Genomic DNA, 15093 nt, shown 5'->3' on the forward strand with positions numbered 1-15093 from the left:
AAGATCCACCTCTACCCTTCTCTGCTCTGCCCTGGGCCCCGGGGAGCTTCCCTGTATGGCCTCCAGCCGTGTTCTGCAGCTCTGGAAGCACCACGGGAGAGGGGACAGGGGGAGGAACGGAGTCAGAGCATTTGCTCTCCAACTTCCACTCAACGAGGGTGTCATGGGACACGTGTCTGAAGGTTACAGTGCTTGCCTGATGGCCCTCCTTGTCTGTCTCCAGATGCTGGTAATTGACCTCTCTTGATCTCCTTACATCCACCCAAAACTCTTTCAAACAATTCCTTTACAAAACTCACTTTCAATTACCCAGTTGCAGGTGCCTCTGTTTCCTGCTAGGAGCCTGGTGACACCTGAGACTGAAGCTGGGCACCTGAGGGGTACTGTAGATGTTAAACCAATTTGCTGTTTTTCCTGTTTAACTTGAGGGGTGACTCAGGAGTCTAGAGGAGTTGTGAGCTAGTTTTCCAGAGGATCTGTGAACTTGTTTTGCAGAAGAAAGAGAACGCCTTCGGGATCACTGACGGCTGGCCCTCTGCAGCCGGTGAAACCCAGAAGTCAGATTGCCAAGGGCTTATCAGGAGAGACTAGTTTGTTCCCCTGAAGCTCCTCCTGCCAAGCCCCTTAGCTCCATAAAACCCCCCTGCTTTCTGTTCCTGGACAGGTGGATTTCAGAGAACCCAGGCTCCCATCTACTCGTTTTGGCCAATTTGAATAAATCTTTCTCCATCTCCAAGCACCGATGTCTCAGTGTTTTGCTTCCTGTGCATCAGGCACATGAACTTGAGATTAAGAGGTTTGGTATCAAAATCATTAGAAAAGTCATCTTTTCTCATGTGGTTGCCTCTCACTTGCACATATTTGTGCATATTTGTTTCTTACTTGGTCACATAATCAGATGGATCCATTAGACTCAGCCTCTCACTGTGTTAAGCTGGTTTCATAGACCTCCTCTCTGTGCCAACCCACAATTGTGGCCCTACTCTCTCATCAAAGAACATAAGAGACTGAGGGATTCAGACGCTAAGAAATGATCCCAAAGGAAATAGTGTAAAAGCAAGAAGTGCTCCAAAGGAAAGAACAAAAAAGATTAACTATGAAACGATGAGTATAAAGGAAAGAGAACAAAAGGATTAATAAGAAAATGGAAGATAACAAAGGAGAAACAGGTAAAGGATATTTGTGTATGACTCACTTCACTATATTAAGGTTTAAAAATCCATTGAGACAGAGTAGAATAAATAATATATGGTTGCTTACCACGCGGCTGCTAAATACCAGCTGACTGATTGAATAGATGCTACGATGGACACTGGAGCACCTTGCATGCCTTTTTTTTTAGAAAATTATATTTTCTTATTATTTGTTTTAGTCTTTCTTCCGTATCTAGCCAGTGGGGGTAAGATATTGGTGTACTGATTATACGTGAATGTATGGTAATGTAAGATGTACAAAGGCCTCAGAAGAGCAATTAATAGGTAGCAGGTATTTACACAGCAAAGTGAATCATCCCCTTAAGAACCAATAAAGTTGCACAAATGAGTGTTACTCAGATTTACATGCATCGAGGCATCAGCAAATCAATAGAGCGATTACGGTGGAGGGCATCTGAATGTAAAATCGCATTTGAAGTTATGTTTATGCACAGACCGCATACTTAAAATGCAGATTGGTCTAGGAACAAATGATTTGCTCTTCCTCCTGTTCCCTTTTTTGCCTTACAGTCTAAAGATTTACAAATACGCGAAGTTCACCAATTTATAGGCCTAGCCCAGGCTCCTGGAGCAACGCCAAGCAGAGCAGCCTCTCTCTCTGTTTCTCTTTTGACAGCAGCACAAACCTGTCCAAAGGCAGTTAGGTTGCAAGCAAGCTCTCCAGATCTCCTATATATTTTAGAACATTCATGTGCAAATTAAATTGCCAGGATTTCTATCAAGCGGACAATTTTGTTACTAGGCACTAATGGATGCCTTCCAAGTTTCACAAAATTGCTACCCATGAGAGGTTTCCCCAAATTTCCCGGAGAATCTCGCAAAATTTAGGGGACAAAACCCCAGCAATATACTACAGAGGTCAGCAAACTTCGTCCCATAGGCCAAATCTGGACTGCCACCCGTTTTTGTATTGTTGAAACAAATTTCTAGGCCCAAGATGGAGCTGCTTCTGCCGGGGATGTCAAATCAGCAAACTGAAACTAAGACAAACTCCCAGTAAACGCTCCGCTTGACTAGAAACGCAGTATATCCAGTCAGCCAACGCCCAAATGCCAAGACAACTCTGAGCGCTATACTTATTTCCTTCTTCTATACTCATCTTCCATTTTCTCTTCCTTGTTGCTCGTTCTTTAGCCCGTAAAAGTCTCCCACCTCCCACCCCATTCTGCAGTTCTCCTTGTCTGTTTGTGTCAACAAAATTGTCTTCTTTAATGATTTTTAACAGTACATGAGTTAAGAATGGCTTTTATATCCTTAAATGGTTGACCAAAAGTTAAAAAAAGAATAACCTTTTGTGACACACGAAAATTATATGAAATTCAGATTTCTGTGTCCATGGAGAGAGTTTTATTGAATCACAGTCACACAGATATTTTCTTGTCTATGGCTGTTTTCATGCTTCGATAGCGGAAGTGACTTGAAAAATCCCAAAATATTTACTACCTTGTCCTTTACAGAAAAATTTGCTGACCCCTGTCTAAATGAATGGTTAGCTTTTGGGAGGTTAAAAACAAACAAACAGGGGCCGGCTCAGTGGCACAGTGGTTAAGTGTGCACGTTCCACTTCTCAGCGGCCCGGGGTTCGCCAGTTCAGATCCGGGTACGGACATAGCAGCACTTGGCATGCCATGCTGTGGTAGGCGTCCCACATATAAAGTAGAGGAAGATGGGCATGGATGTTAGCACAGGGCCAGTCTTCCTCAGCAAAGAGAGGAGGATTTGCCACAGTTAGCTGGGGGCTAATCTTTCCCAAAAAACAAACAAACCAAAACTAGAGGTACAGTATGGTAACTCTCTGGGGGATTTCCTTTCTTTTTCTTTTTGCCTGAATCTAGGGTGTGCTTGAGCGGTAAAAGATAGTCATTGTTATTGTCAGCAAAGCTCATCAGACCTTGTAGTTTTAATTCTCTGATGTGTTTTAAATCTGTAGTCTTTCAAAACTAACCAGCCAACCAACCAACCAATCAACCAAAACCCATCCTAATGATTCTACTTGCCCTAACTCATGTGGCCTCTTCTATTGTTCGACTTCTGTCAGGGAAGTTCTGCTCCTGACCCTTTGTTTCTGAATTCTGACATTCTAATGTCTTCAAGTCCCAAGAGAAGAGCTCAGGGTGCGGAGTCATAAAGAACAAGCGACAGACAGGCTGGTAATCACCCGGGTCAGTTACACCATCTTTCAGTAATTATGCATGGAGGGCACACGTATGAACAACATCTCCTTCATCTTGAAAAGTGAACAGATGTCATAATCTCTGTTTCACATGCATTTCCTCAAAATAATCTTGAGAAGTAAAAAATATTACCTACCTCAGACATTATTGTACCCATTTTAGAGATGAGAACACTGAGCCCCAGAAGGGTGAAGTGACTTTCCCGAGAAGGTCTCACTGCAAGGTAATAAGAGAACTGTTCTCCTGGCCCTCAGACCCAGACGTGCCTCCCGGATTCTGCTCTGTTTAAAGGTACAGTGTTTGAAGGCAGTGAGAAGCTTTCAAGGATTGATGAGGACTTTTCACAGGCACTGACCAAAAGAGGTAGCAGGTTGTACGGAAGCTGAAAGAAGGTGATAATAAGTCCCAAGGATTTTGGAAGAAGCTGCTTCCAGCCCCTTCCTGATTGCTTCCTAACCATCCCTAGTGCATGCCACTACCTTCTGTCCCCAGCTGCTTCCCCTCTGCTCACTGTGGCATTGCTACCAAATAGGAGCCCTTCCTAGCGACTGGGGATAAAGGGCGTCTTTTTTGTGGCTACAGATGTGAAGACGTGTACCCAGGAATCCTAGCATGCTGAGCTGGTCTCTGGGGACACAGTCAGGCAATTAACAACAAGAGCCTAAGTCTCAGGGCAAAACTGAGCAACAGCCAGATTCACACGTGGACGTTTGCATGACAAGGGTGTAAACAGATACACAACCAGCAACCCCTAGACAGAGCGATGTCTGAGAAAGCAGGAAGGCAGAGACAAGAAAAGTGGGAGATGGGGGCAGGAAACATCATGGAATCAGGTTTTTTGTAGAAATTTTGATTGATTTGCGCCAGGGTGCATTGTCTCTGCTCAGCAGAAGAGAAGTTTCTGAAATTGTTGAAGAAAATGGATCGTGGGGAGGAGAGTATGTCAAAAACCAAACATCTATCACACCTTCCTCTGCAATTTCTGTGGATCTGAGACTATTATTAGGTTTATTAGGACCAGGGGAAAAATGTACTCTAATTTAGTATAGAAATGTTAAAGCTTATTCTAATGATGAGGAAAGAACACAGGGGTAAAATGAGGGCTTGGTTTGAAAGAGAGAGAGAAAATGTCTCTCCCTCCTCACCCCCTTATTAGCATATTGTACTCAATCAGCAAATCGATCACTGGAATCTCTCTCAAAGGCCTCCTTTCCATCCTTACTGCCTTGAACTTACACTCCCTGGGTTTGCTTTCTCCCTTCCTTCTTTCTTTCCTCTCCTCTTTTAGTCAACTTTTTTCTTATTTGTGTCACATCACAATTCTGGGAGTTCCACTTTGCCTGTGAACCTTGCCAATGGGGAAACCCACTTTTGGCCTGGTGGGTTTCTAGACCAACTTTCTCCTCCCATCTTCTCTTTGAATTTCCCTGACAGCAGCAGTAGAAAGGCATCCAGCCTAAAAAGTAGTCACAGGCTCTTGTCTTATTAAGTCGCATTCAGTCATTTGCGTACTCAGTAAATCTTTATTGAGCATCTACTTTGTACAGCATGTTGGGAATGCACCCTCGAATGAGTCATTCCAACTCCAGGATGGAGCGAACACTGGAGGGGAGATACAGATAATGAAAGAGTTTCAGGCAGTGAAGGGCTGTGGAGAAAATAAAGCAGAGAAGGGGCTGAGTGAGTGTGAAGTTCAGCGAAGCCTGTCTGAGGAAGTGTTATCTGAGTTATGAGGGGAGTGGTTATGGCAAGATCTGAGGAGAGAGAGTTCCAGGCAGAGGAAACAGCAGGTGCAAAAGCCCTGAGGCAGGAAAGTGCAGAATGACTTTTACTAGGAACAAAAGAACACATTCTGTTGGGAACTGCCCAGAGGACACCCATTTCAGTTCAGTGATGAACTGATTGGTTCTTTCTCTCCTTGGAGTATGAGGATAGGACACAAGAAATTAAATGGTTGAGGATGCTAGTACCCAGCTGCATTCTCAGGGAAGCTTACAGAATCCTAGAGTTGGTCACACAGGGGAGTCATTTTTAATTTCATTTCATTTGTCTTTGGCAGAAAGAAAGAAAATACTTTTTGACTTCTGCCATTTCTATTATTTGTAGTTCATATTCTTTATTACTTATTCCATCCTTCTTGATCAAGTTAAGCTTGGATCCCAGCTAACAGGTGACCACCAGATGGGCCAATGCATGTCCTACGAAGACACACATGTGTATGCGTGTCTGTGATGCTCTACAGAATCCCCTGTTCTGATTGGCCAACTTATAAGATCCAACACAGGGCCAAAATAATACTATGGAATAATAAGGCAAATTCTAATGTTGTTGGTATTTCTTTCTTGAGGAAAAAAATACATAGGAAGGGTAAGGAGGGAGAGATTGTAATCTTTGTCTTCTTTGTATTTCCCTCAGGAACAGAAGAGGCACTGATGTGTGTGCTGAGTCTCTGGTGAGGGGATGGAAGTAAATATAATATCATTATTTTTCAAGGTCACTGAAATGACTCTATTTCTCATTAGAGGACCTGGACACTAAGACATCTGAATATTTTCTCCCCACCTTACTTGTGACATTGTGGAGCTGAGGTTAGATGTGGACATTGAGCAACACTTCAGTGAAGCCACCAAAATCCCCCTTCCTCCTCACTCAGGCTGAGCAGCAGTTAAGGCAACGCTGGGCCCTGGCTTTCAGCAACTACAGACCTAAGAGCGGCCAGGATCACCAACTGCCACATTACGCAGTTAAGCTGCTAATAGGATCTGGCATTAATCGGCTGGAGTGTTAGCCTTCCTTATGAAAGGAGGTGGATGTAAGCCTAAAAGAAGCAACAGAGGAGCCCAGTGAGGGGCGGTCTCCAGGGCGGGATCTCAGAGTTCCCCTGGGATGCTCTGGTCCTCAGCAGTCAGCGTGAACATTTTGTTCTGAAGTTTGCTGTTCAGGGAGTACAGTGGGCATCACACCAAGAAAACACCCATGTAGGAAGGACCTTGAGGTGGGAGGAGCAAGAGTGATGAGAATGGGGCAGCCCAACTTGTAGAAATACTGGTCTCACACATTCCTTCAGGGAGGCCTTCAAAATAGTTACCAACTGGCTCAGTTTGGGTCTAACCAATCAGAAGGGCTGCCGGCTGTAAGTTCCCAGGGCTTTACCGGTCGAGTTTCAGCCCTGCATGCATGGCTCACTCACATTTTTGTATGTACAGTATACCTTCCAAGTTTTAGAAGGGAAAGGAACTTTCTAGTTTGTTTTGTGCTGTCAGAACTTCTTTGGTCCGTAGATTCTACATCGACTGTCCCCTGTACTTTATTGAATTGCTGACCTTGCTGTTCTCGTGCTATTTTGCTTTTAGGTGAATAAGAACCTGTTGAAATTTGAATCTTCCTCTGGGAAGTAGCTTTGCAGTCAGCCAAACCCAAGTTCAAATCCTGCCTTTACAATTATTATTCTTGGCAAAGTAGATAGCCTTTCAAAGATGCAATTAAAAAAAAAATCTATAAAAAGGGATACTATTCCTCCAGCACAGGGTTTGGTGGGGATTAATATGGGATTTCCTAAGTAAAGCGCTCGGCACAGAGCCTGGCTCATGAAAGCTTTCGCAATGGTAGTTCTGATATTTAGAATTTAGTATAATTCAGATAAGTGCTATTTTGTAATTAGGTAATTTTATAAACGGAAAAATGGGTTTTGGAAGCGAGCTAATAGTCTAAACTCCCAGCAAAATAAGAAGTGTGAATGTGCCAGAATATAGGGTTTTCTAAAACATTAGAAGTGATCACGAGAAAAAACCACAATTGAAATACCAATTAAAGCACATTCTTACGTATTCATGAAACAGGCCATCTAATAAATTCTATTTCTGTTACTCTGATTTGAGTAACCATATATACGTAAAAGTGGTTAAATTATATTTATTTAGGAATATTCCATAATTGAGAGTTTTCACTGAATCAGCCACCTCCCCTGCATGCAATTACTTTGAAATGACAAAATTTTACTTCACACAGGAGATCAATTGTGATGAGACATGACGTATCTGTAAAGCGCCTTTGCATGCTTCATCCCACTTAATTCGCAAAGCTGGCCTCCACGTGGACCATGGGGAAATACTTATCAGAAACTCCAAGACCAGACCAGTGTTCAGTTTAAAAAGAAAAAGTTCAAGAGAAGCCCCAATCCACGTCCCCTCCCCTGCCTCCAGTCTCCGCACCCCTGTCCAGGGCCAGCACGAGTTGTTCTAGCTCATCCTTCTTCCACTTTCCTGTCTCCGTGGAGAAGGAGATACAAAGGGATAGAAGGACAAAGGTGAGCATGGGGCTGCTCACAAAAGGGGAGCAGAGGAGTTGATGTTGGGGAAGTGTAGGGTGGGCCCACAACACAGAGGGCTTGCTCAGTTTGTAATATGAAAAGAGAAACTAGTGTTTCAGGGCCTGCCCGGTGGCACAGTCAAGTTCACACACTCTGCTTCGGCAGCCTGGGGTTCACCTGTTTGGATCCTGGGTGCGGACCTACACACCACTTGTCAAGCCATGCTGTGGCAGGCGTCTCATATATAAAGTAGAGGTAGATGGGCACAGATGTTAGCTCAGGGCCAGTCTTCCTCAGAGAAAAGAGGAGGATTGGCGGCGGATGTTAGCTCAGGGCTAATCTTTCTCAAAAAAAAAAAAAAAAAGAAACTAGTGTTTTCAAAATACCGTCAGATCCTGCCCCAGCTACTGTCACCCCAACTTTGGGCCATACATCACAAAGTCTAGCTAAAGACTATAGCATAGATCTCATCCAGCAAGAGCAGAAGGAGGCCCTCCTTTGATTTGAAATACATTAGAATCCTCAACATTTCTTCTAGGAAGAAGGAGCTTCATCCTTTGCCATATGCCTGGGGAGTTTCAGTTTTTAAATTCTAAAGAAGAGAAGTGAAGCAATTGCTGGGTGATCGTAGTTATTGTGTATGTAGGGTTTGTGTGTTGGTGTGTGTATGTGGGGTGTGGCTTCACCATACCCCATATCCCCCAACAATTCAATTTGAAGGAAGGAGCCCTGACATTCAAGGTTGGAGTAAATGTTGTTTTCAGAAGAGCCCAAATTCCTAGGACTTGGGGAACTTGGTGAGTCTCCCCGCCTGGAAACAGCCGTGGCCTGGGAGTCAACTGTGTGGCTGGTTTGTGAGGAGAGGGAAGGAGTTTATTCAGATCAACTAAGAAATAAAAATACGGCTCTGTGCGGGCTACAGAAAACCAACTGACAGTGTTAGGTAGGCTTCTTTTCTGAAAGCTCCTTTCCTGGGTAAATAGGACCCAGGGGTTGCACAGGAATCTGGAGGAATTTATTGGCAAAACTGAAAAGGTCACAGAGTCTTCAAACAAAGAAGCCTCAACATTTCAGATCTGAGATCTCCCCACTACACAGGGCTCTAGGTTTTTGTAAAGGTACCCCCCAATTCCGAAAGACAAAGATTTTCTAAGCCGGGGTTGGCAAGGTGGTCTAAGTAATTGAAGTGTGGTTCTTGAATCATGAGGGAGCTTCTCAAACCCCAGATCATAATCAGAATCTGACTTTTTACAAAACCCCCAGGTGATTTGATAGACGCTGGCTCAAGCTCCCCCCAGCCCCCCAGAGAGGAGCTATGACAGAAAGGACCTTATGCCATCAGCTAGGCCCCCAGCTAGACGTCAGCACACCCATGAGCTCTTTGATCCTCCCTGATGCCAATCAGAGGGACCGTTTACCTGAGCATCCTTCATTTGCAGGTAGATACCAACCTCAAAGAGCCCAGGAGCCTTATTTTCTCCCCTATGATTCTAAGATGAACCCATTTTCTCCAAAGATGAAAAAGTGGGCGGGGGTGAGGGGGGAAGGCTGCACAACATCTTGGTATGTGGTCTGTTCTGTGATCGTGAAAGAAAACTGACCTCAAACTCCCTGAGGATGATGCAAAAATAAATCTTCTGTTGACTTCCTGGACATAGAAATGGCCTGTGGCCCTGTCGAGGGTTTCTAACTTCCTCAGGGCTGGGAAAACTGCAGCGGGAAGGGCTGAGGGGAGCCCACTCCAGGCTGTCCTTCTGCAGGGCACTGAGACCCCAGTCATTCATGGGGTCCTGATGCACGAACTCCAGCAATGCAGCTCCCCCCCCCCCGCCCCCCCGCCCTTCAGGAGGGCCGTGGTACTCACGGAAGGTTCGGACGGTGTCGCTGGGCCGGCTGCGGGGGCTGGGGCCATGGGGATTCACGGCCCGCACAGCAAACTGGTAATTGGTATCCGGATCGAGGCCCTTGATGACCATGGAGTCCATCTGGATCCGTTCTTGGAATAAGGTCCAACTCTTGTCAAAATCTGGCCTTTATTGATTAAAAAACAAAACCAAACAAGAAGCAGCAGTTCAGGAACAGCAGAGGGAAAGGAAACTCGCTGGCTGTGTAAACTAACAACATTTGAACTCTGGAACATTTGAACATAAAAATGGGTTAACATCTCCTATATAAAAGTCATCTTGATTCTAAATCGTAGGTCAGAATCTTTACGTCCCTGCCAATAAAAGCAAGTAGATTATTTTTAGGACCAGTTTTAAGCACTGCTTAAAGATCATCTGCTTTTCCTCGCACGGACTTAACTACGGTGCAAAGATCCCCACGTAGGAGTTCATTTTCAAGGACGCTGCCTTCCAGATGTTTTGTAAACAAGCCTTCCCCTGACAGTCCCCGTTCTCAGAGGTCAAGAGAGCACAGATTCCATCCATTCACAATCTGTTCACAAAATAAACAAATATAAGTTTTATAGGGTAACTAATTGCACGAATTGCCATGGGAAAACCCAAGAAGATTCCGTCCGTGGCCATTCTTACTCTGAACAAAATTGTGCAACTTGCTGAATTTTCACACGTCCTTCTAAGAACCCTGTGGAGAATGGAGCCCTTCACTTCGAGCTCATATTGGGAGGCAATACGCAGAGAGCGTTGAGTACAAGCTCTAGAGTCGGACAGAGCCGCTGAAATCCCGCCTCTACTATTTCCCAGCTGCTCTTGAACTTGGTGAAGTCTCTATTTTCTCATCTGTAAAATGGGGGTAATAGAAGTACCTATCTGACAGGGCTGTCATAAAGATTAAATGAGATATGTATCCTCAGCATAGTGCCTGGCGTCATATTGTAAACACTCGGTGTGGGTTAGCCAGGATCTAAGGGACTGACCACATCACAGAGCCAGGAGGCGGCCCTGGGCCACCTCCTCACTCTCTACCTGTGGCCCCAATGCAGCAGCACTACCCTTTGTGGCTAATCAGCACCGGAAATGTGGCTAGTCTGAATTGGGATGTGCCAGAAGAGTAAAGAGTGCACTGGATTTTAAAGAAAAAAAAAAAAGAATGTAAAAAGACCTCATTGATTACATGTTGAAATGACCATATTTTGGATTCAGTAGGTTAATATATATATATTATTAAAATTAATTTCACTTGCTTCTTATTAGCTTTTTAATGCCGCTATCAGAAAACTTCAAATTTCCTATAGGCTTGCACTGTGTTTCTACCGGACAGTGTCGCTCTATGTAGACTTCTTAGAGGGAGAAAGGAAAGCATTCTAGGTAATAAGAACTGAAAGGTGAAATTGGGGAATTATCATGGGTGGCTGGGGGACAGTGTGAATGGCCTAGTTGGAGTGGAGGTTTTGAGTTAATACCTAATAACAGCCACCAAGTATCAAGTGCTTGTGAAGTACCAAGTATTGTTCTAATACTTGAACTCATTTACTTCTCACGTCTACCTTTATGAAGTAGATACTAATATTAAAGACCCCTTGCCTCTTTTTTTACAGAGGAGACTAAGGCACAGAACTGGTAAGTAACTTGCCCAAGGTCACACAGCTGATAAATGGTGAGTCCAACTTGGGTGGATGGGTTAAGGTTAGATTAAGAAGATCTTTGATAGTGGATGAAAAATCGAGGTGATAGTGATTGAAGGGCTATTCTCCTCCATCTTTTAGGTTGCTTCCTCACCACCTCTCAGTTGTTCTATTGTTAAACACTTCTGCTCACAGATATGTAGAGGAAGGCAGGACGCAAAAAAGATGGATGTTTCTCCATTATGAACAACCTATCAGGCAAGGAAATAGAGACTCATTCTGCTGAAAGGAGATGCCTGAATGATACACGGATTTCTTTAATATATGCTCACCTAGTTTTTCATTAGCAGGAATTGTTGAAAGTCAAATGGAGGCCTTCAGCCCTCAAGCCCAGTAAAAGGCACTTCCGCGGGCTCACGGTGAGTAGTCTGTGGGCCCATGGGCGTAGCTCATAAGAATTCACGTGTTTGGAGAAGCAGAGGTCACAGGGTATGCCCTCTGGAGGAAGTAGGGCTCCTTTCTCTTTTTTTGATATCCTTTCCCTAAAGATGGACTTCTTGTGTAAACTAACTTTGTCATCGAAGAGAAAACCTCAGTGCGAAAACCTCAGTACGGGGTGGAAGGAAACACATTTACAAACTCAAATTAGAACAAAATCACTTCACAGAGGAAAGCCACAGGGGACACCTAAAAGTCAAGGGAGAGAAGATGTGATCTTTAGATAAAACTCTCCTATTATCCTCTGCTAAGCTTCCCTTGCGGCATTTATAGAGGAAGTGACTGGTAACTGCTCTGGGAATGTGCCATTGTTTACCCAAGGCTACCTGCAAATATCAGCAACAATCTTCATGTAAAAACTACAGCTCCTTTCCAGCCCCCACAAAAATGGAAATCATTTTGTATTTGTTCATTTAACGCAGGAAAGAAAGCTATATTTTCAGTGAACAAGGATTGAAATCATTAACATTTAATTTCACTGTACCGAGTGAGAGGGGAAAGCTCATGCGGATTGAAAACCAGTTCAAAACCTTTAATATTTTGCCTCTGATTTTGTCATGGGTTTTGCATTTAAATGTTGTTCAGTCTCTTAAGGTACAAAGGTGCAAAGGTGAGGTTGAGAGAGAGATAGCCAGGCAAAAGCGTTGTCTTAGATCCTCCTCAAACAATAGCTTTATCTTTTTCCACTCAAGAAAATCATTTTATCTTAACTACAAAGTTGTCAGTCAAATCACCATAGCAACACCAGCCTGCCAATTTCCCCAACAATGAAAAGGCATTAGGAGGAGTGAACTAAGAATGTGCTGCCAGCCCAGTTAAAGATGGGCAGCCACCAGCACAGCAGGCTCTTTAAGCCCTTTTCCAAATAGTGGGACAGGGCTGGGTTGGGCATCCTGCATGTCGGGAGATCAGTGGAAGACCTTTAGAAGGTGGAGAGCTGAGGGAGTTCCAGTGGGGCAGATACAATGCAGTCAGCAGTGGCTATGGGAAATCCAATTAGCTGATTCAAGTAATCAAGACTCACTGGTTCATTTTGGTGGGAAGAAGCACGATCACTGGCAATGTTAAAGTCCAGTCTGGTGAGCAGGAATCTTAGAGATCACTTGGTCTAAATGTCTGAGGGCTCTAAGATATTACATGCAAGATTTTATGTGTGAACATCCTTTTCTTTTTCTAAGTAAATTGTCCTTAGCTTTTTATCAGAGTCTCAAAGATAATCATGATCCCAAAACCTTTGAGTCACTGATCTAGTCCAGTCTCTCATTCTACCTGTGAGGACACTGAAGGAAAATAATTTATTTAAAGTCCTAGAAACACTGGGGAGTATATTTTTCTTGTGTTTTGTCGCATTTTGACCGCCTCCTCTCCTGCCAATTTCAACCTTAGTGGGCAATCATTTTTCTGGTATTATCAGACCCAGTAAGTGGCTGCCTGAGGCTACTCCACTGGCAAGTGATTAATGATTATTAACCAGGCATCCATCACAGAAACGATATTCTGGGAAGCTGCAGGAACTATAAACATAGTTTCATTCTCAGGGAGTTTATAATCTAATTAAGAGATAATAGATCTAAGGATAAGGAGGAAGCCAGTGCAAAATAGCCTATTTCAAGAACTAGATTTGAATGGGTCAATGTGACCTGGAATCCTGGGGAAAGTCTATGAGGACCAGGAAGAACTTAAGTTAGATTTCTACTGTATTTTGATTTCAATAACTGAAAAGGAATACAGCCTCATTGAGTGGAGGAGAGACAAGAGAAACATCAGCTCTGTATATGATCTGAATATATTAAGCACCAACTACATGTAAAATATAGCGTGGGATATCCAAAGAGAGTAAATAATGTGTCTCTGACATGAATGATCAATTAATCCATATAAAAGATGGGTATAACATTAGCCATAAGTAGGTATATGAATATATGGCCCTTCTCTGCCATATCACACACAAGCAAAGCTTTCCCTACCAACCTTTACTTAACCAACTTGTCAAATTAACCAATGATCCTCATTTGTTCCCACTAATTCAGCTGTTGGCTTATCGGTTGTGTCTATTCCCAAACCTACTTATGACTTTTTTGTTTGCTATTGTAATTATGTCATTTAATAGAATAAACTGTAATATTATATGAACTAGTAAAACATGAGCAAAAAAAGGTGACAGCTGTGTTAAATGTTTTGAAAGACTTGATAAAGCTGAACCACTAAAACATAATTGCCTCTGAACTAAGTGAAAACAAGACAGCCCTAAAAGATTGAGAAGAAAATTACAAAACTCTAGTAGGATTCTGCAGTCAGATATTTTGCAAGTGACTTTCAGTTTTTAACTTGAAAAAACTGTAACTAGAAATTGTAGGTGATAACTTATAGGTGTGGGTAAAATGTCAATGCTATCCAAAGCCATCTACATATTCAAAGCCAGCCCTATCAAAATTCCAATGACATTTTCACAGAAATAGAAAAAGAACTTAACTGAATTTAACAGCACATTAAAAGGATCATATACCAGGATCAAGTGGGATTTCTCCCTGGGATGCAAAGATAGTTCAACATACACAAATCAATAAGCATGATACACCACATTAACAGAATAAAGAATAAAAAACAGAAGATCATCTCAATAGATGCAGAAGAAGCATTTGATAAAATTCTGTGTCCTTTCGTGATACAAACTCACAACAAATGAGGTAAAGAAGGAACTTACCCCAACATAAGAAAGGCCATATATGACAAGCCCACAGCTAACATCATACCCAGTGGTGAAAAGCTCAAAGCTTTTCCTCTAAGGTCAGAAACAAAGGTAAACAAGGGTGCCCACTCTCACCACTTATAGGCAACATAGTTCTAGAAATCCTGGGCAGAGCAATTAGGCAAGAAAAAGGAATAAAAGGCATCCAAATCAGAAAAGAGTAAGTTAAAAAGTGTCTGTTTGCAAAGGATGTAATATTATATAGAAAACTGTGAAGATTCTACCCAAAACTACTAGAACTAAGAAACAAATTCAGTAAAGTTGCAGGATACAAAAAATGCACAAAAATTTCTTGTGTTTCTGTATGTAACAACAAACTATCCAAAAAGGAAATTAAGGAAGTAATCCCATTTACAATAGCATCAAAAACAATCAAATACTGAGGAATAAATTTAACCAAGGAGGTGAAAGACCTATGCATTGAAAACTATAAGACACCGGTGAAAGAAACTGAAGAAGACACAAATAAATGAAAGATATTCTGTGCTCATGGATTGAAGGAATCAATATTGTTAAAATGTCCATACTACCCGAAGCAATCTATGGATTCAATGCAATCCCTATCAAAATTCCAATGACATTTTTCACAGAAATAGAAAAGACAATCTAAAATTTGAATGGAA

At 42.7% G+C, this 15093-nt stretch overlaps 1 protein-coding gene across 5 annotated transcripts in view; it reads right to left on the bottom strand.

Moving 5' to 3' along the window:
- Positions 1-15093, bottom strand: part of EGFLAM (EGF like, fibronectin type III and laminin G domains) — a 175619-nt gene that overhangs the window by 72291 nt on the left and 88235 nt on the right. For all 5 annotated transcript variants that reach the window (XR_011530377.1, XR_011530376.1, XR_011530378.1 and 2 more), the window contains one exon: positions 9562-9728. Coding sequence is in view for 2 of the 5 variants with exons in the window: in XM_008526792.2 (XP_008525014.1) it covers positions 9562-9728 (167 nt within the window). In the remaining 3 variants the exon portion in view is untranslated. The remainder of the gene's footprint in view (positions 1-9561; positions 9729-15093) is intronic.

Source organism: Equus przewalskii, chromosome 20, assembly GCF_037783145.1.
Source record: "Equus przewalskii isolate Varuska chromosome 20, EquPr2, whole genome shotgun sequence".
In the NCBI taxonomy this organism is placed as follows: domain Eukaryota; kingdom Metazoa; phylum Chordata; class Mammalia; order Perissodactyla; family Equidae; genus Equus; species Equus przewalskii.